Below are 25918 nucleotides of genomic sequence, written 5' to 3'. Positions count from 1 at the left end.
GTGTGCTTCATGATATGTTGCTACATGGTTAGCATGCCCTTATATGGTGTATGTTGCGAAAAGCGCAGCTGCCCCCGGTACCGGGGGCTCTCGGGCGGAAGAGGTTAAACATGAAATCAACTGTAATATGTCACTAACACTTAAACATTGTTACACTGTGGTGGATAACAGGTAACATTTTGAAGTCTGCGCACACACATGCACATTTATTCCCAAAACACAGTGTCTCATGGCATGCTGCGAAAACGCCCCAACAAGCTAAATCAGTATCACAAAGTAAAAGCTTCCACACTTACTTAAAATATTAGGTCACAAGATGATGATCATAAGAAAAAACGACCTTTTGTTTTGATGGGGTGATGTTCTCATGACCTTGAGATAAGGGTATATGATATTATAAGTATTGAGAGTAAACAAGCTTGGTTATATCGTGATCACAAGATAACGACTTGTTATCAGTTATCAAGTCTGGCTGGCTGCTCTCTGTGGGTAGTGTATGTCTGTGATGTCTTGACATAGTTTGCAGGTGGTTAAAAAGTGCAGCTCAGTATTCCACATCCTGCTGTTTGCAGTGGGTTTAGAGTCTTTCTTCTCTGGGCAGCCAGGTCTGCCTGTGGCGAGGCTGTGCTCACTGAGAGGGTGTTTACACTGGAAACGGTGGATGCAGCCTATCATTCACATGACAACAGCAAAAGCAGGCTTGAAAACGCAATTTTTTTCTAAACCAATTCCCAGGGTGGAATCTTTTAGAAATGCAACTGCAGCGGACCCTTGTAAACTAGTGAAACGGTCTCTCTGGTAACGCTGACGTCACAGCTCCACTCCCCACATGCGTAATCTATTACATTTGCTGTCAAAATACCCACACGTGAGTCATAAAGTTAGAAGACACCATGCACGGTGTCTCCGCGGCACCATCACTGTGATCATTGTGTTATACTATTATTGACTATTGGACCTGATACCTAGCAGAAGTTCACATATTTGCTCAAAGCTGTCAAACAAATGCATCACCATTCATATCCGCTTAGATGGAAAACACAAAATGGTGAAGATTTAAATGTTTCCTAAAATATGTCTTGTTCAGTACGTACTACAGAACACTACTTAGTTACCTGACAAAGTGCCAAATGAAACATCAGGATACATTGATAAATGGATTGCTTCCAGCAGTTTGTCAGTGTTTTGCTAGTGGTTCATGCTAATGTCAGTCCATTATATTATGTGTGAACCCGTGTATGTTAATCAAAGTAATCAAGCTTACACAAGACAAGACAAGACAATTAATTAAATTCTGCTTTGCACAAGTTGAAATGATAGATCTCGAAGCAATATCAAAGGCCCCAGTGCAACAGTGATATGAATCACTGGAGATGATTCATATTGAATGGGTAAAACAGAGTAGAGTGTACAGTGACTTAGCATTGAGGTGCAAGTTAACTTTCTATTACATTTCTGATAACAACTAAACTTAGAGGAACTGCAACATGTGTAGCAAACATAAGCACGCTCCATGTTAATTTGCACTGTTCAATCTTTCCCTCACATGGCTTTTTGAGCAATTTCAATCACTGCAAGCACATCATTAGTCTGCTGAATGAAATGGTACGAAAAACTGATTCTGACAAAATTAAAATAAATGGTGCAGCTGTGTGTTCCTGCCCTGGTTCCCCCGGCTGCAGAGCCGAAAACTCGTTTCAATTAGGATTGTGGCTTGCAGAGCTAATCATACATCATAGTCAATTACAATGTCCACACATGCGGCAATTATGACATTGTGCTAATTAATCCACACATGGGAAGTCAAAGTTAAGTTGCTAGCCTTCTTCTAAATTATAATTTCTTTCCATTTGAAGATCTTCCAGGGCCTCCTCTGCGCTTTCTTCAACCTTGGTGACGGGGACTACAACCTCACCCTGCCCACCTATCGCCTGGACAACGGGGAATGGCATGAGGTCTTCTTGGATCGGCATGACAACGAGGTGACGCTGCGTCTGGACGGCGGTGGAGGGCAGCGGGAGGTGACGGGATCACTCGGCAGAAGTCGAGAAATAATCATTGACCCCACTGTGGTGATGCTGGGTAACAACTTCCCCTCTGGAATCAACAAGAGCTTCCAGGGTAGGTGATAATAGAAAATTTAGCGCATACAGAAATGTGTTTAGAGTTATGTCTATGGGTTTTCTACTGAATCTTCTGTTTATTAACAAGAACTTGGAACACAATATTATGAGATTATCTGATTTCCTTTAATTGGTAGTCAGTTTCACAGGATTGCGCTCATAAAAAAGCTGCCAGAGAACACTATGTGAAGGTTTGCATGAATTAGATACACTGTGTCAGTTCACTTTGCATTCAAACTTTGAAGCTGTCAAGTACAGCTGGGTTGTACCAGCTGCAGCAGCTAAAGGCTGAAGGACAACTTACTATAAGTAAGAAAAATAGAACAAAATGATACCAATGATTCGGCAATTAATGGCCAGGTGCTGACATTTCTAACAAAACCTCCTCAATCTGGATGTTCAAGGTCCCCAAACATAGCCTACACCATATGGAACAACTGAGTAGGCCATTGTGTTGCCTTCTGCTCTTCCTTTGGGTTTATTTATGTTGCCACTTTCTACAAACCACCCTCTTTAAGTAGCAACTGTCAAATATTCTCAGATATTTTCATGAATTCATTTTGATAATGTACTAGTTACTTGTAGCCCATTTCATTTTCTAAACAATACAATACTAATTGTATTCGTATAGAGCTCAGCTGTAGCATGGCACCACCCACCTACGTATTTCCGCTCAATTTTCATTTCCCTTCAGTAGTCAGTCTTGGGCTGCTGTATATTTGCAGGTTTTCTCTGTCCGATTTTTGACGCTCCAATCAGCGAACAGAGGGAGTGGCTGAGAACAATGACGTTGAGATTGTGCTCCAGTTTAAGTTGTCAGAAGCCGGCGCATGACATACGTCACAACCAAACGTTATGCGATTGGTTATGGCAGATCCAGAGTGGAATGACTGAAGAAATGAAGTACGATGGTCTGGTAGGACCAGGCTAGCTGCACTCTCTCTTTGTATAATTCATAGGTGATTGGCTGTTAAGTTGAGGGTTCCTTTACAATGTAACCAAAACATCAACAAAAAAAATCATAGATATTTTGGTACAAAAAGGTGGTGGATTGTGCATAATATTAAGCAGTTTTGAGCCGGTTGCATTAGCTGTAGCTCTCATAGCTTTACATGGGCTATATTGCTGAAACACGTATCACCTGTGGTAGCAATACAGCCAAAGGCTTTGTAAAATGAAGCTTTGGGGTTTAGATTACTAGCATCAGAACATTGAGATGATCACCCAGCCAGGCCAAGCACCAAGGGAGGAGAGGGAAGAGAGGATAAGATCCAAACTCAGCATGCCTGTGTGTAATGTAATAATGACTATTCAAAACGTTTTAAGATCATGATCCATCCCTAATATTTGATCTGATACTGATGCATAGCTCCATCCTTACATCAGCAAAATGTTTCCTTAATACAACAGTGTATTTTTCTCAATGGACGCATGATAAAAGATAATCAGATGTCCACATTTTAAATGTGATTTCTAATGGCTGGGATTAGTAATGCAAACTTATGTCATGAATCCTCTCTTGAATCATTCCGATGCCAAGGCCCTTTTTTCCATGATGTTGCACAACGGCACTGTTCACAGGGAGGACAGTTTTCATTGTATTTTCATCATAAGTGAATTGTCCTTGAACACCAGAGGCAGACAATTGCTGGGCTGAATTCTTAGGAGGTGAACATTTTCTGCACAGAATGTGAGAACGGTTATGACACACAACAGTACAAATCTTCCTGAATATCCTTTTCAGTGAAGACTGATGGATTGTAGGAGGCGAAATGGCCAAATAACACTAAAATGGTTTGCTTTACACCATCCAAACAGTGTCCAGGCATTACTATAACCTGTATGTGTTTGAGTGTGGGAGAAAAGGATAATGTAATGTGTGTGTGATCTGTCAAGGGGGTAAAGTGAAAAAGAGTGGTGTGTAGTTTAGGGCAATCTGAGACAGTTTAACAAGTTTTGCTTCTGAAAAGTGCTTCCAGCAATAGTTCATTTTATCTATTCATACGCATCATTTTTAAAGGAGGATTGTGGCGTTCCATGTATTGATGAATGATTGATGGAACTGTAATGGCCAATTCACCCAAATGCATCTTTATTGTAAACTGGGATGATGGCCGTCCCCACAGCGGGGTATATAGAGGGGCTAGGGAGTCAGGAACGGGAAGGCAAAGTGTTTGAGTGTTTAAAGTGGGTCGGTACTGTACAGTATATGCCATAGTGTGTGTTTGTGTGAGACAGATCATACCATGAATATGAATGCACTTTAAAAAACAGTGAAACTAAGATGTTTGTGATACATCTTTACCTTTCACTTTGAAAAAAAAACTGCATGCAGGTATTTGTCTTTGCCTCCAAAATTCTTTACCCTTTTATCTTCTTGGTTATGTTGTGACAACGCTATTGTAAAGGTTTGTTTAGGCGATAAAATAAAATAAATGCAGATAGTGTCAAAATATATACAGTAGCAGACTGAAAAACACATATTACTGTATCAAAAAATAGAGAGAGCAAGGCCATAATTATGAATAAATGCAGAGAAAGAAAGAGAGCGAGAGCTACCTCATGTTAGATAGTGAGAGGTGTAGACAGCTGTGCCTCGGGCTGTAAAAGACTAAGTATGTGTAAAGTAAATTCCCTTTAAAAGAGTTGGACATGATGCATGGTGACAGGGAAAGTGTAAGTTGGTGTGTGTGTGTGTGTGTATGTGTGTATGTGTGAACATTTAAATGGAGACAAAGGGTAATGAGATGTTAACTACATACACAAATTAAGCAAGACATACACACACACCAGACATTAAGCTCTATTACTTAATGTTAACACCTCAGCAACACTTGCACCTCTTGAGTAAATCATACATTGTTATCGTAGATGTTAACACATTGCCTCCACTGCTGGGAAACAAAACTGAGCAACTCAGCAGTGACTTAACGTCAACTCAGTATAGTGCTAGTCTTTTTCTCATTAGGTTTAAGTAAGATCGGCCATTAGTACATCGATACTCAGTAGTGTGTGCACAATGTAGCAACGCAAAATCAGCCAGACATGCTTTTACACTGATTTAATTACTTTAAGAGTTGATTTTGGAGGATTCACAGTCAGTGCAATTCATGTAACATGATTAAATTAGGTTGGAACGGCTTATCACTCTGTTACCATGCCTGTTGTCATTCACTGCTGCTGTGCATGTATTCCTCTAGATGGGAAGTTATCATTTGATTGAAAGCTTTATTTTAAGGTTGTTTTCATTGTATTTTAGTAATAGTAAGCAATGCAGTCTTCATCTTTTTCTCTTTTCTTGTAAGAGAATTTTTATTTTTTTCTGTGTCTACCTGTGAAACCCACCCCTCCTGGAAACGCTAAACATGGACAAACTGCGCCTCGCTGCCAAACTTTGTGGCGGTGTTAGCGTCGGTATATACTTAACCGGGGCGCTATTTTGCAGCAACTCATGGAGCTATTAGTGGGCGTAATCCATTCTAGGTAGATGTGGCCCTGAGTGTCTCATGTAATTGTATGTGTATGTAGGTGAATGCAGGTAAATCATTTTGTATTTCTTTGTTCCATTTCATTCCCTGCAGGCTGCATGAGGGACATACGCCTCAATGGTCACTACTTGCCACTGGACAGCCGGCCACGAGACGGGGTTTCCCAGGTCAGCATACAAGGGATCTCCATTGGGTGTTCTTCTGACTCCTGTAAAAGGAACCAATGCAGCCCTCCCTTCACCTGTGTTGACTTATGGAGAGTCCACGAATGCAGGTAAGCACACATCCCCCATACATACCAAACGCAAGTGCACCAACGAACACAGTAAGAAGTGTTGACACAAAAGCATATAAAGACACCTTCAAACTAAATAACTCAACCTCCGATGCCTTTTTAAGCTTTTGACCTTGGTACTACTTCTGGTTTGGCACATTAACATTTTGGCCGATTTAACCCCAAAAATGTGCTTTAAAATATGACAGCCCTGGAAATTATTGAACAAATATATCTGAGCCTGTTTTCAATATAAAGCTGGTGAATGTCTCTGCAAGCTCAATGGCAACCATTTTCTGACAGTGGAGAAATACTGTGGAGCAGCTTAAACATCATTCCAACAGTGCTTCCTATTTCAGCACTCATTAGTTTGGCCACAGCACACAGCCATGGGCAAAACAGTGTGGCGCAGTACTCTTTGAGGAAGGATTGTGTGACTTAAAATCGTCACAACACAACACCTCCTCTCCTCTCCGCCTTGGTGTTTGTAAGGGAAACACTTAGAACTAGGCCACTCTGCAGCCAAACCTAAGGCAGGATCTACCTTCTGCCACGGCAACCCCAGTACACTATGACTGTGGTCTCATTCATAATGAATGAGGAGGCTGGGTTTTTTGAGGTCACCTTATAGTCAGCCAAAACATGGCCTCAGAGAGACTCCTAAAAGTTGAAACCCCACTAGAGCCAATCTGTTCATGTCCCTCGTTAAAAGGTAATGAATACGGAAGTGGACCCCATCTGCTCTTAAGTATTTCCTCAATGTTCTGACTTTTCCTTTCTTTTCACTCACCCACAATATTTTGCTATTACATTATTTTTTTACAATGGCTCTCATTCACGCTCTGTCCCCCTTGCTCATTCCTGCTCAGAACCTTGGGAGATTATTAATGAGTAGTAGGTGGAATGTGGTAAGTTTGGGCCACAGCTAAATAATACAATTATGTGTAGTTAAGTGATAATTCATTAGCAAGTTCCAGAAGGTCTGGAACTGCTCTATTTGGCAAACGTTCACTCACTTGGAGGCGGGTGTCTGTTGAAGTTTAAAACTAGTGCCACTCTGGATCAGCCAACCAATCGCATAACGTTTGGTCGTGACATATGTCATGAGCCGGCTTCTGACGGTGTGTTCCAGTTGGACAGGGAACTCGGAAATTTCCGACTTCACTACATATTGTAGTCTATGGATCTACCGGCAACCTGGCAACGGTAACTTGCTAGAGGCTAACGTTTAGTTATTTGGATGAGAACGGTTTTAGGCGTCCATACTTTCCCGAGCAGATGCACTGGAACACAGACAGGTCGGAACTCGGAACTACCAAGTCGGAAATCTCCGAGTTCCGAGTGTAAAGGAACACAGCATTCAACTGAAACTGGAGCACGACTTCGACCTCATCGTTCTCAGCCAACCGCTCTGTTCGCTGATTGGACGGCCGGAAATGTTCCTGAGCTAGAGCTGAGAAATTCACCGCAGCCCCAGACTGACTACTGAAGGGAAAATGAAATTTGAGCGGAAGTAGGTAGGCGGGCGGAGCCAGGCTAATAATTCATCTCCCTAGGGATTAAAATAAAATGTTCACAAACCCACAAACGCAGATTGTTCATTGGTATTTCTGATTAAAATAACTGAAAATTATATCATTAAATTGATTGTTTGCTTAACACAAACCTGTAACAGCAATTGTCTAGACTCTTTAGGAACCATAACACAAGTGAAAATTCAACATAGATAGAACTCTACCTCTGAGTTTGGCAGAAGATACAGTAGGTTTACTATTTAGTGTGTAGTTTATTTTAGTTGTATGGAGGAATATGAATTGTAATGCGATTAATTCCAGCGCCATTTTGAATGTAATGTTGCGTTAGTACAGGAAAGTTAGGTCAATACTTATAAGCCTGAACAAATCTCTAGAGGCCAGACTCATCTCTGATGTCATCAAAATGTACAGCCTAGAGCTGCTTCATAGACATTGAATGGGATACTGAATTAATGGGCTCATAAAATGTTTGTTTGAGCTGTAACACCCAAATGAGCTTTTAATTATATAGTGGTGCTTTCTGAGCAGAAGCTGAAAATGCGCCCCTTCTCATAAAATCATGCTAGTTATTGCCAGTTCTACTGTCAGCATTTTCATCTTCTCCAGTTCACTTTCTATTTAAGTGTACACCTGTGTAAAATGATAAAAGGATAGTATTTTTAAAATGATCTTTGACTATGAGAAATGCTAATAAACATCCAATAAGATTTATCATGTTACACTGCTAAACTTACCGGACTCGTTCTGACTCGGTCAGCCAGCCCGTAATTTAGCGTCTCTCCTTACGTGATGCATTAGACTTGAAACATGCACCTGAGCTTCCCTGGGTGAGTGTGATCTTACCTATCTATGGGGTTAGGTGTAAGGTACTCACCCCTGGACCACAGCCATCACATGCAAACAGCTCTCTCTGACACGTGGCACTCGATGGTCTCGGTGGGGTGGGCTGTCGGTCCAGTCGACCAGCCCACACATTGATCGGGTCGTTCAGTTATCCAGTGTATATACAAAATAATTTCATTATCAAGTGTGGGAAGCTTGGAACCGTGTGCTCCGTCCTCTGTGTCAGCTCTTCCTTCTCAGAGTCTCACTGTGACACTCTCTCACATTCTGTGTTTTGCTTTGACACCTCTGGAACTGCTTCTCTAATTAAATGCTTCCTAAGATGAGGGCTGGGCGATAATATGTTAGTACCATATACCGAGGTATCTAAAAATAGCAACGGTATTCCTTTCATGACCGTCATTACCAAAAAAAAATCTGTGTAATGTGCGTATATTTATAATAATTGGCTTAACAGCGTGTCGCCGTCTGTCAGCACCACTGCCTGTGTTGGAAGAAGATATAAAAGTTATAATGGCTAAGCCTCCCCTTGTGGCCTGTTTGTTAAAATGATTGATGACTAAAATGATGACGTTGTTCAGCATGTGATGGGTAGCCTGCGAGATTAATCAAATTGACTGTGATGATGGTGCAGCCCATTCTACAGGTGTTTTTTTTGTGTTTTCAGCTGCTTAAAAGTGCATTCATGCGCCCAGTTTAAGAGTACAGTCGGGTTAAAGTAAAGCCCTCGTCCATTAACGCAACGTCAATGTCTCGCTATCATTCTTCTGCAAAGTTGATCTGGCAGCTAGAGCTGGTTAGACTAGCAGCTTAGAGCCACGAGCGGCTACAAGCCAGGTCCACGGCCAAAACAAGGACACTTGCTAAACCAGCCCGCTCCCAACTACACTTTTGGCTAAGAAGCTGATGGATGACAGATGACAGACAAAAACAGCTGAAGTAATATATAAAAAGGCCAACGTAATTACACAACGGCAATACCGTAAACCGGGCTATAATTTGAGGAAGGTTTTAAATTGGATACCACCCAACCCTACCTCAGATGTGCATGGAACCAGACTTGATTATGTACATGTTCTAATCCAGCTAAGGGATTTTAATCTACATGCTATTTATGATTATTTTATTTTCCTCTTCTTCTCTTCCCCTCCCTCTTGCTGTGTGCAGGTGTCCTCCAGGTCACATGATACGTGTGAACGGGACCAGAAAGACCTGCGTCTACACCCTCTGTGCCACACGGCCTTGTCACCAGGGAACCTGCGTCGCCCAGTCACCGTCCAAATTCACCTGCCACTGCCCGGGGGGTTACAGAGGACGCCACTGTGAGACCACACTGGCTATCTACCGGGACGAAGTGGGCCTGAGCTTCAGCTCCCTCTTCGCCATCTGCATCTGCTTCATGGCCCTACTAGGTACATATTGCATCTATCACTTACAGAAATTGAGGGGTGATTGAGAAAGTACATCAGGAGCACTTTCGATATGTTTGCGTGTGTTTGCCTTCCCCCAAACAAAACGGTTTAAGAAGCACAGTGCTAAAGACAAGCCCATTCAGAATCAGAAATGACCCCATCAGAAGTCTATTACCCACTGTACACAATGCACATTACTTTGTACATTAAAGCTATAGTGCATTACTTCTGTTGCCCCCATGAGGTATTTTGAGTAATTACAACAACACTGTCGGTGCATCTACATGAGGTAAGCCTTTCGGTAATCACGCACACATGGATTTTATTCTTTCTTTTGTATGTCCAGGTTTTCTCTAAACAGTAGAATCAACAACTGAAACATTCTTGGCCCTTCATGCGCTCCTGCTCCCTTGTCCGAAAACATTTCCATTGCCATCAACTTTGTGTCAACTAATTTGGCAATGGCTTGAATGTAACCAAAATGAATTTATATGAAAAAAGATACACAATGTAGCTTTAATATGCCTTTGGCCCTTTCAGTGCTTAAAAAATGTTTTTGCCTTAAGTGTCTATACCTTAAATGTCGGAGCCATTCATTCTGTCCATAGCAAACCATTATCATCTCATAATCAATTTTCATTAAGTCTCAGGAGCAATCAGAGTTTAGGCCTATATAATCTTCTGCGGTGATAATGTACAGGCGCTTCCTCTGGCCTGTTGGTGGATTGACAGCAACTTTACCTTTGAGTCTGTTTTTCCTTGTTGAATATTCATCTAGCAGTACCTTCAGGTGTGTGTTCCTATTCCTGAAGGATCCTCTGCTGAGAAAGGGCCTCGGGCACAGTCGTAAACAGAGAATGAGTTGTCAGTGCAATGGCCTGTTCGTCTTGTTTAATTGAGGACAGTACAACAGAGCAGTACAGAGCAGTATGAAAGAGAAAAAGATCACAGAGGTACAGAATAAAACAGCACAATAGCAGGAGGAAAAAGCAAGAAGAAGCTGAAAAGATTACAAAATGAAGGCACTGCACAACACAGGGAGAGAATGGAAAGCAGGAGGTATTGCAAAGAGCTGAGAAAGGATGGTGTCAATGTCACACTGCTCCTGGCCATGTCTGCCATGTCTCATTGGTAATTCAGACCTGCTTCCCATACCTGAGACCAGACAGACACAGTTCAAATGATCATTTTTTTCCTTCTGTCCTTCTGACCTCCATGATACAGTGTCTCTTATCAAACATGGCTTTGGTGCTTGTATTAAAATGGGACACACACCCTTTATCCTGCTGAGTCCCAGTTCTGTTTTTTTAGTGTTAATTACTTGAGTTGCCTGTTTGTAAAGTGCTGTTTTAGCCTGGTCCTACCATACCATCGTACTTCATTTAATTTGTACAGAAGGTCTGGAACTGCTCAATTGACAAAGGTTCACTCACTTAGAGGCGGGTGTCTGTTGAAGTTTAAAATGATTGGATCTGCCCAGTGCCACTCTGGATCTGCCAACCAATCGCGTAGCGTTTGGTCGTGACGTAGGCTGTCATGCGCCGGGACTGGCCGGAAAACAATAAAACTCAGCAAAGCTTGTTCTTGCTCCGGCTTTAATTTATCGATATTCGGCAGCGTTGCCGCAACAGACTGAATAGCTTCTCTCGTATCCTTATTCATTGTCTTCCTGGTCTTCCTCTGACTACAACTGTAACTGGCGCACAACCTTGACGTCATCGTTCTCAGCCACTCCCTCTGTTCGCTGATTGGACCGCCAACAATCTGGCTGAGCAGGAACCCACTAATATACCGCAGACCCAGACTGACTACTGAAGTGAAATGAAAATTGAGTGGAAGTAGGTAGGTGGGCGGTGCCAGGCTAGTGCTGTTTAGCCAAACCTGCTTGAATTGAGATACATGCTCAAGGGTCTTTGGTAGGAATTTCTGTTGAGCAGTGCATGCTTGATCGGTCAAGCATTTCCTAGCTGTGACATTTAAATAGCAGCAAGAGAGGCTTTTCCCTAATGCTTTCAGCAAATATTTCTATAGGACTCCAAATCTTTAAATACAGGTAGCTAGAACAAATGGATGGCAGCAACTCCCTCAGTGTCAGTGTCAGTCTTTCGAGAATGTTAACATTAAAGACAAAATAAAAACTTACTTTAAATTCTTCTCTTTTATTTTATTGTCCAGTCTCATATGGTCAACTTTGAAAAGATATACTGTATACAGTAGGCTTTTAGGTACAATAGCCATGACTATCATAGCCATAGGACTGAACAGTCATTTGATTTGAGCCCAAATGAATTGGTTGGGTCATCACTTTGGTCCAGACTGAAATATCTTACAATCGATTGGATCGATTGCCTTTCCAATTTGCACTGTCATGGTTTGATGAGGGCATTTCATAATGGGTTTATCATCAGGTTGACATGTGTGGTATACATTTTTAATTTCAACAACTATTGGATGGATTGGCATTAATTTTGCTACAGCCATTCACAAATGTAATATATCTTGATGACCCATCATCAGGTCAAACTTTTAATTTGGTTCATGACCGAATACCAACACTGACATGCTAATTTAGCTAATGCTAGCAGGGTCAACTAAAAATAGGGAACATGGTAAGCAAACCTGCTTAACTACATGGTCCCAATGACAATGCAGGCATTGTCATTGGGACCATGTGAGCATGGCGATACAAGCATTTAGTTCAACACAAAGCCAGAGTGTGGTGGCTCTAATAGGAGTTCACATTATTAAATGCAGTGACTTTGCCATATATCTTAATGTGGTGGAGTCGATGCTCTTGGTCTGAAAAGTTCATCTAAAGAGAATGTGTTGAGTTGCTCTGTACCTCTTCTATTGGGAACACTGGGAGACTGGCAGAGCCGACCCAGTGATGGTCCCCAGGGTGCTCCTCTGGGGTTGTGGGTTCAGAACAAAGTTTTTAGTAGAGAAATGTCAGCATGGCTACACACCAAGTTCAATGGGCTATCTCTTGACAATATTAATGATTAATAACCTCTGAATTTAACATGTAGCTTGAATATTGATTTGGTACACACGATGGGAATTCATTTATTCTTTGGGGGGATTCTACATGTTCAGATGGTGAAGGTTAAATATCATCCTCTCTTTACCCCTTTCTAGACTTAGACATATTTGCATGGATTTCTGGAACTGTCACTATTTTTTTGCATTCCTTTTCCATGCCTTTGTAAAACTAGGGCTGTCAAACAATTAACTGTGTGTGTGTGTCGTGTGTGGGTGGGTGTGTGGTTGGTTGGTTGGTTGGTTGGTTGGTTGGTTGCGGCACGCCCACATTCTGGGGGACTGTTAATTTGTGCCAGAAAACCGACGTTATGTAGCCTGGAAATCCAGACCCATATTTAGAACGATATAGGGTCTGGCCACGATCAATAGACCTTTTCAACTCATGGGGCGGCACATACGCATACATTTCAAATACCACTGCACACAATTGGATAGCACTACGACTAAGCAGAGCAATGAACAAGGTGACGTATTAAGCCCCGTTTGTTTAGCGAACAGCGGGGTTAACATGTAAATTTAACTTTTGCTGTGGTCGGTCGGCAAAACAGAACATTCCTCTTTCTTGCTAATGAAATAGTTGAGTGCCGTCTTCCAAATCATTAAGTGTCAAGGCCAAAGCCATCTCAACCTCAAGCAACATATCCACAGCTGTGTGTAGTTCATCGCAAGTCTTCAAACTCGAGATTCAGATTTCTCTTGGTCACAGATTCTGGGCTGTAGATCGGGAATGGGAAAGTATGATTTGAGCTTTTGTTTTGAAAGGCAACGGTAGCTGTACTTTTATTTAATTTCTGTAAAATCAACTTAAAACTTAAAATCCATCCCAGGGAATGTTTATTTATGTATGTGTTCATTTGGTCCTTTATTCATTTTTCTCACATTGTAATGCAGCCGCAAATAGGGAATGTCTGAAAGCTGTTGGTGCATTAAACGGCTCCAGCATCTGATACAAAAAACATAGACAATGAAAAGCATTGTTATAATTCTCATTCACATTGTGTCCTTTCTTGCATTAACTGGTGGATGATAATACCTCAAGTCTGTTGGAATTGTATTTAACCATTGGAACAAGCCATCACCATTGCAATGTCAGCCCACATGCATGACAGAAACCCCCAGGGACTGGCAGCAGATGTGCCTTTAATGAAGCTGTACTTGTAGTTAATTTGTGATGATCTATAAGAAAATCCCCACTACGATGGTTCTGAGCCTTGAGCAGTCACACAGGCTTAGCATGGGGAGATTATCGAAGGACATCAGATAAGGGACACAGATGTTGATCAGTAAGAAACATATTGAATATATAGGAACATTCTCCTGTACCAGATCAACTAATATAAGCAGCCAGTTCAGTTATAGCTTCCTTGATTCTATCACACCAAAGTCCTTCAAGGTGAATGATGTTTCCAAGGTTATCTGTGTGCATTGTTGAATGTTTGGAGGAAGATTGAGCTAGCAGGTTAGAATATCACATGAGATGGATTCAGACTAAGTTTTATTCATATGAATTGGCTGGCAGTGATCTGGCAGCCAATGGAGAGCTGCTTGCATTACTTTGAGGCAGATAAGAAACATCATCATGAGTCTTTCACAAAGATGATCTAGGACAAAACCACAGGAGAGGAATTTGTTTGAATCATAATTGCACATGGTTGTAATAGTGTAGTTATAAACAGCAATATCTGTATGTCTCATACTGTTCAATAGAGCATTGTAGCAAGCAAACTAAAAAGGTTAGTGTGCAGATTTTAAGAACATGATGATAATGTGTTTGATGAATTTGTGAGTGAATAGTTATACAACTGGGGCCGTATTCACAAAACATTTTAAGGCTGAGAGTAGGTCCTAACTGGCTGATTTAGGAGTAACTCTTAAAAATAAGGGGCGTTTCACTCCTAATTTTAGGACTCCTAACTTTTTAAGATAAGTGTTTTTCACAAAGCATTTTAGCACTAAAAGTAGCTCCTAAATCTATGAAAAGCTAGGAGTCCTAGGAGGACACCTCACAGACAACCATTTGACGGCGTTTTGGGGAGATTTAATGATAGTGAGCTTTGTAAAAGATACCTTAATAACTGTGAGGGTTTAATGATCTTAGTAATGCTATATTTAGAAAGTATATAGACATATTTATATTTATTATATTTATATAAAAATATGTATTTATAAGCTCCTTTTCCTGCAGTTGCTGTCGGTTTACGATGCACTAAAAGTTACTGTTGTTGTCACGTCTGGGTTTAATTTCCTACTAGAGTAGGCCTATTATGTGGCGCTTCGCAGCATCTCCTCCGTTCCACAGGTCCACTACTGTATAGTTGCGCGTCTCGCCTTTTTCCATTCGCATGCACTTTACGATTTCCTTCCAATCTCCTTATTTTCATAATAGATACGCCGCATCTAAAACAGCAGCATCAAGACAAAAAAAGCAATTCAGACGATCAGCTTACAATGCCCAAAAGCAAAACAAACTCAATTCCACTTAAATGATTAGTATATATAGTGTCTATCTTAGCGTGTAAGTGCTCCAAATGGACAGCGCAGCAGCCGGCTCAGGGGCCATTTTAATCTTGACTAAACACAGAATACTCTACCAGATCCTCCCTCATATTCCTCAGGATACATTAATACCCACTTAGGCCATGTGGAGATGAGAAGGACTGCTGAGAAAGCTGTGAGAAAAATCATGATTCGCCCCAAGCAATGTCAAGTCAAAGACAATTAGTCTGATAGCAAAAACCTGCTTTTTCAGTTGAAGGAGGGTGAATTGTTTCAGGTGTGCATTCACAGTAATTACAGTCTATGAGGGGGTTCAGAAGATGCTTGTTTGGATCATTCACCGTATGACATCTTCACACAAACACATTTAGTAACATACAACTCTAACTTTCTAAACCGGACAGGCATTAAAAACAAGTAGAACAACAATAGACAAGCTGTATAGTAAATAGCATAACTTCCATAAGCTTTGAAGTGTTTGATTTACTGCCTAAACAATACACCTGCCAAAAACAATACATCTCTATTTTTAAACACGCCATTTTATAACCATATGTCTGCACAAACTCAGAGCTGGATACAGATCTCTGTGACATTCTACTGACAGGTGGGTTGAGTGGAATGCAGACTCTAAATTTACCTTTTGTTTGAATGTGATTATCTATGGCGCTTTTCCACCACAGGGTACCAGCTCTGCTCTACTCTACTCGCCTTTTTTTTGGTTATCCACTATGTAGAAGACTTGGATACCTGGTAGCCTACTTACTTTGTTGGTCCCTACTCAGTCGAGGTTCCATGAAACAGGTACTCGACGGTGACGTGAAACACTGCATACAAAGGGGCGTCATCAGTCGGCGGTGCCCTATCCTGCAAAACAAACAGCCAAGCTACTGTTGCGGTCGCAGGTTTGGAGCTTGCTGTCTCTTTGGTGTTTGTTCTACTTTCTTTAAAAAGCGGTGTCCTGGACAATCATGTCGTGGTCATTCAATGAGGTAGAAAAATCCAACGCAAGCTTGACAAGGCCACACGACATGAGTGATCCTCTTTTATATGTACTGTAGTCATGGAGTCTACCAGCAACTCTCAAACAAGATGGCAGTGCACACATAATCATGTTGGTTAATGTTGCATGTTGAAACAAGATGAATGAAACAATAATACAGCCTGCTATAATACGGCACATTTCTCTGAGCGGTATAAGACCTAGAATACGTTATCCAAAACGAAAATGTGTAAATAATCGCCCTGATTAAGACGCATCGGTGCTTAATGTTACAGCTACTCTGCGGCGGTATTTTGCACTATCTTGCAATGAAAAACAACTTACCTAACTTACATTAAAACCCAAGGCTGGTAGAGTAGAGAAGAGCTGGTACCATGTAATAGAAAAAAGGCAATAAGTATGTGCGAAAGCCCTCTGATAGAAGTGACCAGATTGTTTCCAAGCCTCATAAATATTGCTTGGCTGTGCAGTGATTGTGACATATATAAAGCTTTATTGTAGACACAGGTACATATAATACATAATACAGTATACCCTCTTTGCCCCATTTCAACTCTGTCTCTCCAATCGCCAAATGCCGAAAAGAATGTTGACTGTTGCTCTTACTCCAATCTCCCATGACCAGAAACAAAAGAGCAAAACATTTTTTATTTCTGCCTTATTATCTTTCCCAACACAAAGCTAAGACGTTAGGATTGATTTAAAGCCCTGCAGAGAATGTGTTTGTAGTGCTAGAAAACGGACGGCATTGTGCCTGCACTTTTTTGTGTGTTTTTTTCCATCATATTTTGATTGTGGACTGGACATTGGTCGCAATAAAATGTTCACAGGAGTATTCGCCTCCTTAGCTAGTTCAGGATTGATAACGAGTGCAACAGAGAGACATCAGCAGAGCCACTTTAAAATTATGTTGGACAAAAATGTGCCTTGGATTCAGTGTCATATCAGCCCTATGAGCTTAACGAATTACACAAATAAAATACAAACTTTGGGGAGAAATGTTCCCTTACTGGATAAGAATGCCTGCAAAGGGTATTGTGCATTGGGATGTTCCCCCTCAACATCAGTTCATTTCCAAACAGTTCCTTTGCTTTTATGACTGTAGCAATAATGTTTAGAAGTGTATTGGTGTGGATGAGATTTTGTGTTTGTGTTGTTTGCAATTCAGTGCAAAAAAACCCAAGGGAGAGATTCAGTCCAGAGATTCAGGAGTAAGTTGTAAGTTTGACGTTGAGTAGTGGTTTTTGTTTAAGGCCAAGAAAGGGGAAAATAAAATAGTTTAAGGCAGCTTGGCAAAGTAGAGGAGAGGAGTACAAGTTAGGCACACTGAGTGAGAAAGTTTAAACAAAAGAGGCGGTACGGTCAAGTAGACCATAGGACCTTGGAGGCAGTGTAAACAAAGAAGCAAACACATAATCTCTCTTTTCAGGCTCACTCTTCACCCTTAAAGACACACAAACACATACAAACACACACACACGCACACTGTCAGAAATACCGATCAAATTCTCCATTTCTCTGTTTGCCCTCCAGAGAGGGACTTTGAACAGAACCAATTCATCTTGCACACCCTGACCTCCATCTTCCTTGCTCACTTCACTGTGGAGCTGACACCAGCCACTACTTCTTACACACAAACACACACACACGCAGACACACACACACAAACACACTGCTTAACCGATGGAAGAAGCAGAATGCAATTATAAACACAGATATTAACTCCAGTGGCATACTCCAAGCAGCATACTTCAGTCCCTCCATAGGCTGAATTGCCCCCCTCACATAGGCCTCAGCACTAATGCACAGAGGGTATTAATCCATGCAGTACAGCACAGTCGTTCTCAAAGCAATCTTGTTCATAGATCTTTTTATTTATACATCCATCCATTATTTTTGTCGTTGTTTTTTTCCTATTCTTCTGTTTGATTTTAATATTGGCTTCATTAGTTTGTCTGTTGTCATGAGCCGGAGATATCACCCGCTGTCGGGTTAATAAGCTATTGCATTAAGACGTAAAGCACCAAACGAAAAGGCACTTTACAAGCCTATAATCGGCATCAGTCCCAAAAAATCCAAATCGGTCGGGCCCTAAAAGGTTCTCTTGCAGATCCAAACAAAAGAAAATGTGGTTTCACCCATCAAAAAATGCATCTAACTACCATCATATATGACTGAACGTGGAGGTTTTATTTTACCCTGACTCGCTATTGTGCATTTTAGTGTTGATTGAAGGAAGTAGTACAAGTTATACTGTTTTCAGTAGACAGTGCTGAGTTTGTAAATGCTGCTATACTGACAAAATACAGAGTTTTGATAGGCTTAATCAACTTTGTAACTTCTCGTTTGGCGTTGGCTTGAATGTAACCGACATTCATTGATATGAAAAAGTTACGCAATGTAGCTTAAAAGCCTCATGCCTCATATTATCACTGACTTTGGATATCTTCAGGATGCTGGACCAGCTGCCTCTCAGTACTTTTCTTTTGTTCCTGTCTTTGGGTAGTTGAGGGCACCCCACAGTTAATGAGGACCATTACAGTCGGGGCCATACATGGGACTTAACCTGTGACGTTGCTTTCGCCAATTCACTGCCTGTCTAACATGTTGGCCACGCTTTTTTCCTGCCAAAACACAAAAGCCTTTCTTTCAGTTCCTTCATCTTCGTGTCACCTCTTATCATGTCATTAAAAGCCATTACGTAACTCTCAAAAAAACAAAATGGTGAATCACTCTGAATCAATTTGGCCTTATAAATCTGCCAGACACTGGAGTTGCGGTGAGGGGGACAAGCTGACTGTAAATTACTATTGATTTCTTTCCCGTACTGTGCAGCTGGTTTCAGGCTGAGTGGATTTACTCTTAGAGAGTTGTCAGAGGGTGGGCTGTTTAATGGGGAGTTATCAATTCTCTTGGAGTTTGAGTGCCGTCTGTCGGTGTGCTTACATGATGGATTGGCTGCTTAGTTTTAGTTGCGATGCAGAGGGAAAATGTTGATGGTGGAGGCAGAAGCAGTGGGTGCTTAAAATGTGTACTTGTATTGTTTAAGATCACAGATTGTCTTAGCTCCGAATAATAGGATTTAGACAGCTGGGCTATTTATAGGGCTGCCAGTTGAACTCGTTTGTGGTATGTGATTGCTAATGTTCTCAAAATGCGATTAAACACAGCTCTCCTATGTACAGGCTTTGCATAAAACAGATTTGAAGATAATTCAGTTAATACGATTTTTATATTATCGTGACGTTGCATCCCAGATTCTACCAGTTTTTCATTTTGTATGTGTGTGTGCGAGGGGGGGGGGAGGGGTCCTTTTGATTCAGTTGTTTTATTTAAAGAAATAAATCACAGCTGAATAATAGTGAAAACATAATTGACAGACTAAAACAGTTAGAGTGTGTGTGGGTGTGAAGCAGATGAATGCAGTGGAAAGGTTAGTGAATTGTGAAGTGTTAAGATGAGGTGTGAGGCGGTAGAAATGAGACCAGGTGCACAAGGTTAGACATCTGAAAAGGTCTCAGCAACCGCTAGAGAGGGAACTACATGCAGATTGGTTCAACTGTGTGTGTGTATGTGTGTGTGTGTGTGTGTGTGTGTGTGTGTGTGTGTGTGTGTGTGTGTGTGTGTGTGTGTGTGTGTGTGTGTGTGTGTGTGTGTGTGTGTGTGTGTGGGTGTGTGTTTGTGTGTGTGTGTGTGTGTGTATGCGTGCGCGTGTGTGTGTTTTAATGTGTGTGCATGCCTTCAATCTAAAAGCAAACCCTTTTTTCTGAGCTCTTCTTTTTTTTTCTCCTGGGTTCATTTTTAAATTAGTGTTAAATAACACTTCCTGCAATCACCGTGTTAAATGTGAACAATTCACTTGTCAAATGTGTCATCTAATAACGGGAGTGTAGGCTGCACTGAGGTTAGCCAGGAAAAAATGTGTATACTTTGAATGTACTGCATACTTTGCAATGCATCTAGTGAGGATTTGAATCTTAGTAATGTGAGTAGGATACTTTTAATTGAAAAGCTATAAATGGCCAGTCAAGCCACATATCTCAAGCGTCATCGACGTGATTAACTTCAAGTAAAAACTCTAAAATAGATGACTCTTTTGCGACATTCTGATCTAGTGTGTATGCATATATATACCACTGTTATCTTTTGGAGACACAGGATATTCACTGTGACCCGGTTGGACCATTTACTAGGCAAATAGGCCCTCCATCGGTCAAAAACAGCAGTGATTAATATGTTTCAACAAGTTATTAAACCCTAACTGTTGCAGTGAATAGATTCTTATTTCTTAAATGACCATCTCAGAAGACATATGCTGTAGTTTGTTTCTCCCATCATGCCTAGTGCCTACTGTGCAAGCCGGTGTGGCAGTGTACAGTATGATCTAGGGTTGCTTCAGCTGGTCAGGTCTAGGTTCTAAGTAACTTTATGTGCCAAATGAAACTCATCAAAATGTGTAACGACGAATATGTGCCATAATCAAAGCTAAAGATGGTCCAACAAGATATTTTAGTGTGTGACTTTTTTTGTGGCTGGGCAGTTATATGAATCTCCCACTTTTCTAGTAGGCAACGGCTTGCTAATGTGTGATTATTTTTTTATACACAGTGTATAGTGTGAATATGTGAGGAGGGTTTCTTTAGCTGGAGCTGCCTAAAACACCTGCTCGGTAGAGCTGGTCTCCTGGAGAATTACAAAAACTCAACTGCTGGCCCACCAAAAGATCACTGCAGTAAAAAGGTATCTGCTTCAATCCCTCATCATCATTAGAAGGCATCTTTATAAGTTGAACCCCTCCAACTTATCCCATTTGCAGCTCAGCTCTTGGGCAAATGACGCTCAAGGCCATCTCCATCAAACAGCACCTCTCTCTCGGGGCCACGTCTTAATTGGCTGAAAGAATCTTAATCGTTTGATTTGAAATGCCGAACCACCCGCACTGATCGACCTCCGTCGCTGTCTCTCTCTCTCTCTGAACTCCAGTGTTGCTGCTGGGTATCTTCCTCTACACTCGCTGGAGGAGCTACAAAGGCCTGAAGGAGGGAGTCTACCACGCGTCTGCCCACCATGATGGCTGGGAGGACATCCGGGAGAATGTCCTCAACTATGACGAAGAGGGAGGCGGGGAGGAGGACCAGGTAAACACTCTGATGCACACCCACACACACACACACACATGTTTGTAAAGCTATATGTGTGAGGACATGTATTGACATTCGGTGAATTCTCAAGAGTCTTGTTTTTTCATTCCCCCTCTCTGGGGGAATGAAAAAAGCACTCTACTCATCACATAATCACTTTGACAAAGCAACCATCTCCTCCTCAGTGTGTGTCTTCTCTCCTCCTCCTACATCTTTATCTGTGTGTGTGTGTGTGTGTGTGTTTTTTTCATCTCTGCTGCCGTGGTTACAGTGTCTAGTGGAATCACAATAGCACTGAAATGATTGGCTGTACATGTGAGAGTAAGGGCAGCTCCTTAAACCCCAACACACCGTTGCACAGATGGATGGAAGGAGAAATGTCCTTCATTTCTTATCTGAATCACCTTCACTCATATATATTTTTATCTTCTTGGTCTCTCTCTCTCTCTCTCTCACACACACACACACACACACACACACACACACACACACACACACACACACACACACACATAAATATCCCCCAACCTACTGTAACTTCTTCAAACAGTAAAGGGAGATGGATTGGAAACTGAAATAGGTGGAACATTCAGAGTAAATGTATTGGAGAGTGCTGATTGTTTTCCACTCTCTTTTCATATTTCTACTCTCTCTCTATCTGTCATACTTTATTTTTCCCCACCTCATCTCCTCCAAAACATTTGTCCTTTATCTCTGCTAAGTACTGTCTGTGTGAATGAAGACGTGTTTTAATTTTTTACAACTCTTTATTGACCGTTTGGACATACATTCATAAAACATCATACATTCAGCTAGTTCCTAAAAAGGATATTCATACAGTAAATACGTAGTGTAAATAAAATGTAACATCCATTAAAACAATTAAACAAATACATTAACTAAGGTATGGAAATACATTTTTCTTACATAGTAAATAAACCATAGCATAAACGTAGATTTTAAGCAGGGACTACAGAAAATAATGGTTTATGTGTGCATGTACATGAAAACTATTGATGTGTGGGAGGGACCCAGATAACCTTGCTTCATGAATTTTAAAATGTACTAGAGCCCGACCAATTAATCTACTGGCCAATTTAACGGTCCGAATATAGCCTGAGAATAATCATCATCGGCCAAAAGTTGGCCAATAGATGCTGATGTTCACACTTTAATTTTTCCTAATAAGTCCAGGGAAAGTGTCTTGGTTTTACCTAATAAAAAAACTTTTCATTTGTAATTATAAGCTGTATTCATGTAGACATGCCTTGCAATTAGTATTATGGGGATAATTCAGTATTTTCTGAAGTGGGGTTGTATGAAGTACTTATGCATAGTCTAGTAGTCTTTTACCTTATACCGAGATGGCGGTCAGTTTAAGGAGTTTGGGGGAGACGTGACTATAGCAGAAGCAGCAATGAAAAAATCCTAAATTTAGTGTACAATAGGCAAGAGAATATTTTTTTTTTGCTGGCCCCCTCTGCAACAGTACAAGTCTGCTACAGAGACGTCTCTCCCAAACTCATTAAAATGACTGCACTGACAGCCATCATCATAAGGTATCACACTTACTATGCATGTGTACGTCATATAACCACACTTCAAAAATACTGAACTATCTCTTCAATGTCTGAGTTTCAAAATGCCACACATAACTTAAGTCATATTTTTAACACTTTTATAATGCATAACCCCTAGTCTCCACCAAAAGTACCCCAAAAAACACTCTGATTTTAATCTATGCCGTTGTCTCCACCAGCCCTGTGAGGCGAGAGCATAAGCTGATCACACGTGCAACCTGATTTTTTTTGGTTTTAAATGCTTCAATCCTGTTTTCTCGACTACAAGCGTCTAAAAGGCAAGTTGATGGCCAATAAAAAGGTACTGAATATGTATATTGATATACATTTTGCAGTATTAATTTTTACAAATTTCATCAGGTTAGGGTGTACTACAGTTCACTATATGTCCAGGTTTGATCATTGTAATTTAAACTTTGATCATATTTGTATTTTATTATCTGACCCACTGATAGCATGTCTCCTTTATTTCGGTTCATAGCATGTTGATGGGAACATTGATAAGTAATACTCACACAAGAAAAACTGCTCACAGCACAGAACGTTTGGCTGCTGCTTTCTTGTTCAACGCTTTAAAACACGCTGAAAATAATGGGACATTTTAGGAAAGGTCAAGTCTCATGTGCAAAGTTTTCTGTCGCTCCAAAACACTGATGACGTGTGTGGGGCGGTGACAAAACAAATGTATAATTTGTTCTGGACACATGTTCTGTTTGTGTGTCCCCAGAACGCCTACGACATGGCAGAGCTGCAGAAGTCCCTCCAGCCCAGCCCTGCCCAGTCGGTGCAGTACTGCCGCTCCAGAGCCTTGTACCACCACCGTCCTCCTCCTCCACACCACCATCTCCACCAGGCGGTCCCCGCTCCGCCCTGTGACCCCCTGAGCAGGACAGCCAGCTCCAGCACATTGCCCCCCTCTGCAGCCTCCACCTCCTCCTCCATGGGCCTCCGTAGGGACGTCCCCCCCACCGGGCTCCCAGCACAGGGCCAGACACGGCCCTCCCAGCTAGCAGCACGTCGCTCCCTCTCTTTCTCCAGCCAAGACCTGGCACGCTACCTGTGTGAGATCATACGTGACGCCGACCAGCACCCTGACACAGGGCCTTTTGACTCCCTGCAGGTCTATTCCACGGAGGGAGGGGTCTCGCCCGCCGGCTCCCTCAGCTCCTTTAGCTCCGCGGGGCCAGACACAGCGGGGAGCGACGGTGGAGACGAGCCGGCCAGGAGGGAAGAGACGCTGGGGGAGTGGGGGCCTCGCTTTGAGAAGCTGCGTGCACTGTATGAGCAAGCAGAGACCAGCGACCTCTGAGCTTGAGACGCACAAACTGACATAGGAGCATAACTACAGCTGAGGGCTTATCCCGAAACAATAAATTGGTACAGGACGCTTAGCGGGGTTAGGGAGCAGCGAGGAAGAGTGACTGACTGTTATCTGAGTACCCAGAATCCCTCGTGTTGCAGCTATACGGCTGCAAGAACTTCTGCGCAAGAGCGCGGAAATCTAGTGCACCAATCAAAATGTGGATTTTCACCTTTGACCACAGAGGACGATTCGCCCGCACATATAGTGAGAGTGTGATTGGCTGTGTGCAGTTGGTGCGCCGGATAATCTCAACACATCCCTTTCCGGCAATGCTCAACCTACCGAATACTCTTACTGGCTCTTCATATCTGCTGGCTCCGCCCAGCAGCCCAGGTTTTGTGGGGCTTCACTCCAGACTAGACTGACTGAGACACTTGCTCCACAGTCCCCCTCTCTCACTCTGACAACTGCCACAGGTGTTGTATGTACTAAATGATGAACCCTGTCAATCAACAACGGTGGCCCGGCACAGGGATGTAAGTGTCCCCACCGTGAAAAGAGCCTGTCGCTCTGTGCTGCCTCTACTTTGGATGACAATTTTTGCAGGAACAGCAGACGTTATCAAACCTGTCATTGGGGTTCAAGGCGTCAGTCTCTACCTGGGCTACTCATCATGATGGAGCTTAGCTTCACTGTCAGAAAGAATCTGCTCCTGTCACAGCCACTAAAAAAAGAATTCCTCTATTTTCTAACACTCATCGTGAGCTGCTCTGGATGAGTGTCAGCTGAAGGCCAAAAATGTAAAGTGAAAATGTTTCGGCACTTTTTATATGTATACCCGAGTGAATCAACACCACATACAATCTATTTTTAGCACCTTGCGGCTGACTTTAATCTTTGTAAATAAACAAAGGACTATTGCATATATCTGATGAGATGGTGAAGATGAGTAGGATCATACTGAGTAGCCCATAGAAAACAAGAGGCTGGATTGTCAATTTATATCGGACACATGTCCGTTCATGTGTTCTTTTTGCTGCCTAGCTGTACACAGCTTCTTTCAATGTTTGTATGAGGAAAATCGTTTGACCATCACGGTCGCAGGTTTTTTTCTTTCTGGTATCGTGTCTTTGGCTGGGGTGAGTAATTCTGTATTGATTGGGTGTTTCAAGTTTCAACGCTCCATGGGTTGTGAGACATCAAGCTTGTTCTACTTGCTGCTGCGCCCCCCGTCTTCATGTGATTTCCTATTCACATTCCCGCTCCTTGTCCCCCCCGCCCCCACACCCCGAGGGAGGGTTGCACAGAAATTCAAATAGCTTTTCTTAACAAACACATGGGAGCGGACGTGAGAGAAAATAGTTGCTCTGTTTCGCGTGAGCTCCTCCTTAGGCATACCTAATGCGGTGGCTGCAAGGGGCTGTTTTAACAAACAGTTTCTCTGTGGAATACAAACTATGGCAAACGGCTGGACAATGTGACTACTAAATAAATAGAGACGAGGAGGAGGATAACTGATTATTCACACACATAGTTCTGAGCTGGGATATTTGCCCCCTACACAGTTCACTCAATCTATTTTGCCCCTTTCTAAATTACCTTTACTCTTGGCTTATAATTCGCGATTGTGAGAAAACTGGCTGACATAAAATGACGAGGAAATAATAGCACAGCAGTT

At 41.9% G+C, this 25918-nt stretch overlaps 1 protein-coding gene across 1 annotated transcript in view; it reads left to right on the top strand.

The window, feature by feature from the left end:
* The window catches only part of LOC307255394 (neural-cadherin-like), a gene marked incomplete at both ends in the record, with an annotated part of 245454 nt that extends 221208 nt beyond the window's left edge, over nucleotides 1-24246 (top strand). The window contains 5 exons of the mRNA XM_080034077.1: nucleotides 1857-2121; nucleotides 5705-5885; nucleotides 9431-9675; nucleotides 21200-21354; nucleotides 23665-24246. Of these exons, the coding sequence (XP_079890203.1) occupies nucleotides 1857-2121; nucleotides 5705-5885; nucleotides 9431-9675; nucleotides 21200-21354; nucleotides 23665-24246 (1428 nt within the window). The remainder of the gene's footprint in view (nucleotides 1-1856; nucleotides 2122-5704; nucleotides 5886-9430; nucleotides 9676-21199; nucleotides 21355-23664) is intronic.
* Nucleotides 24247-25918: the final 1672 nt, after the last annotated feature.

This window comes from Ammodytes marinus (genome assembly GCF_949987685.1).
Source record: "Ammodytes marinus genome assembly, chromosome: 1".
Lineage (NCBI taxonomy): Eukaryota > Metazoa > Chordata > Actinopteri > Uranoscopiformes > Ammodytidae > Ammodytes > Ammodytes marinus.
Note: the sequence above shows the minus strand (reverse complement) of the source record. Positions and strands in the feature narration are given on the sequence as shown.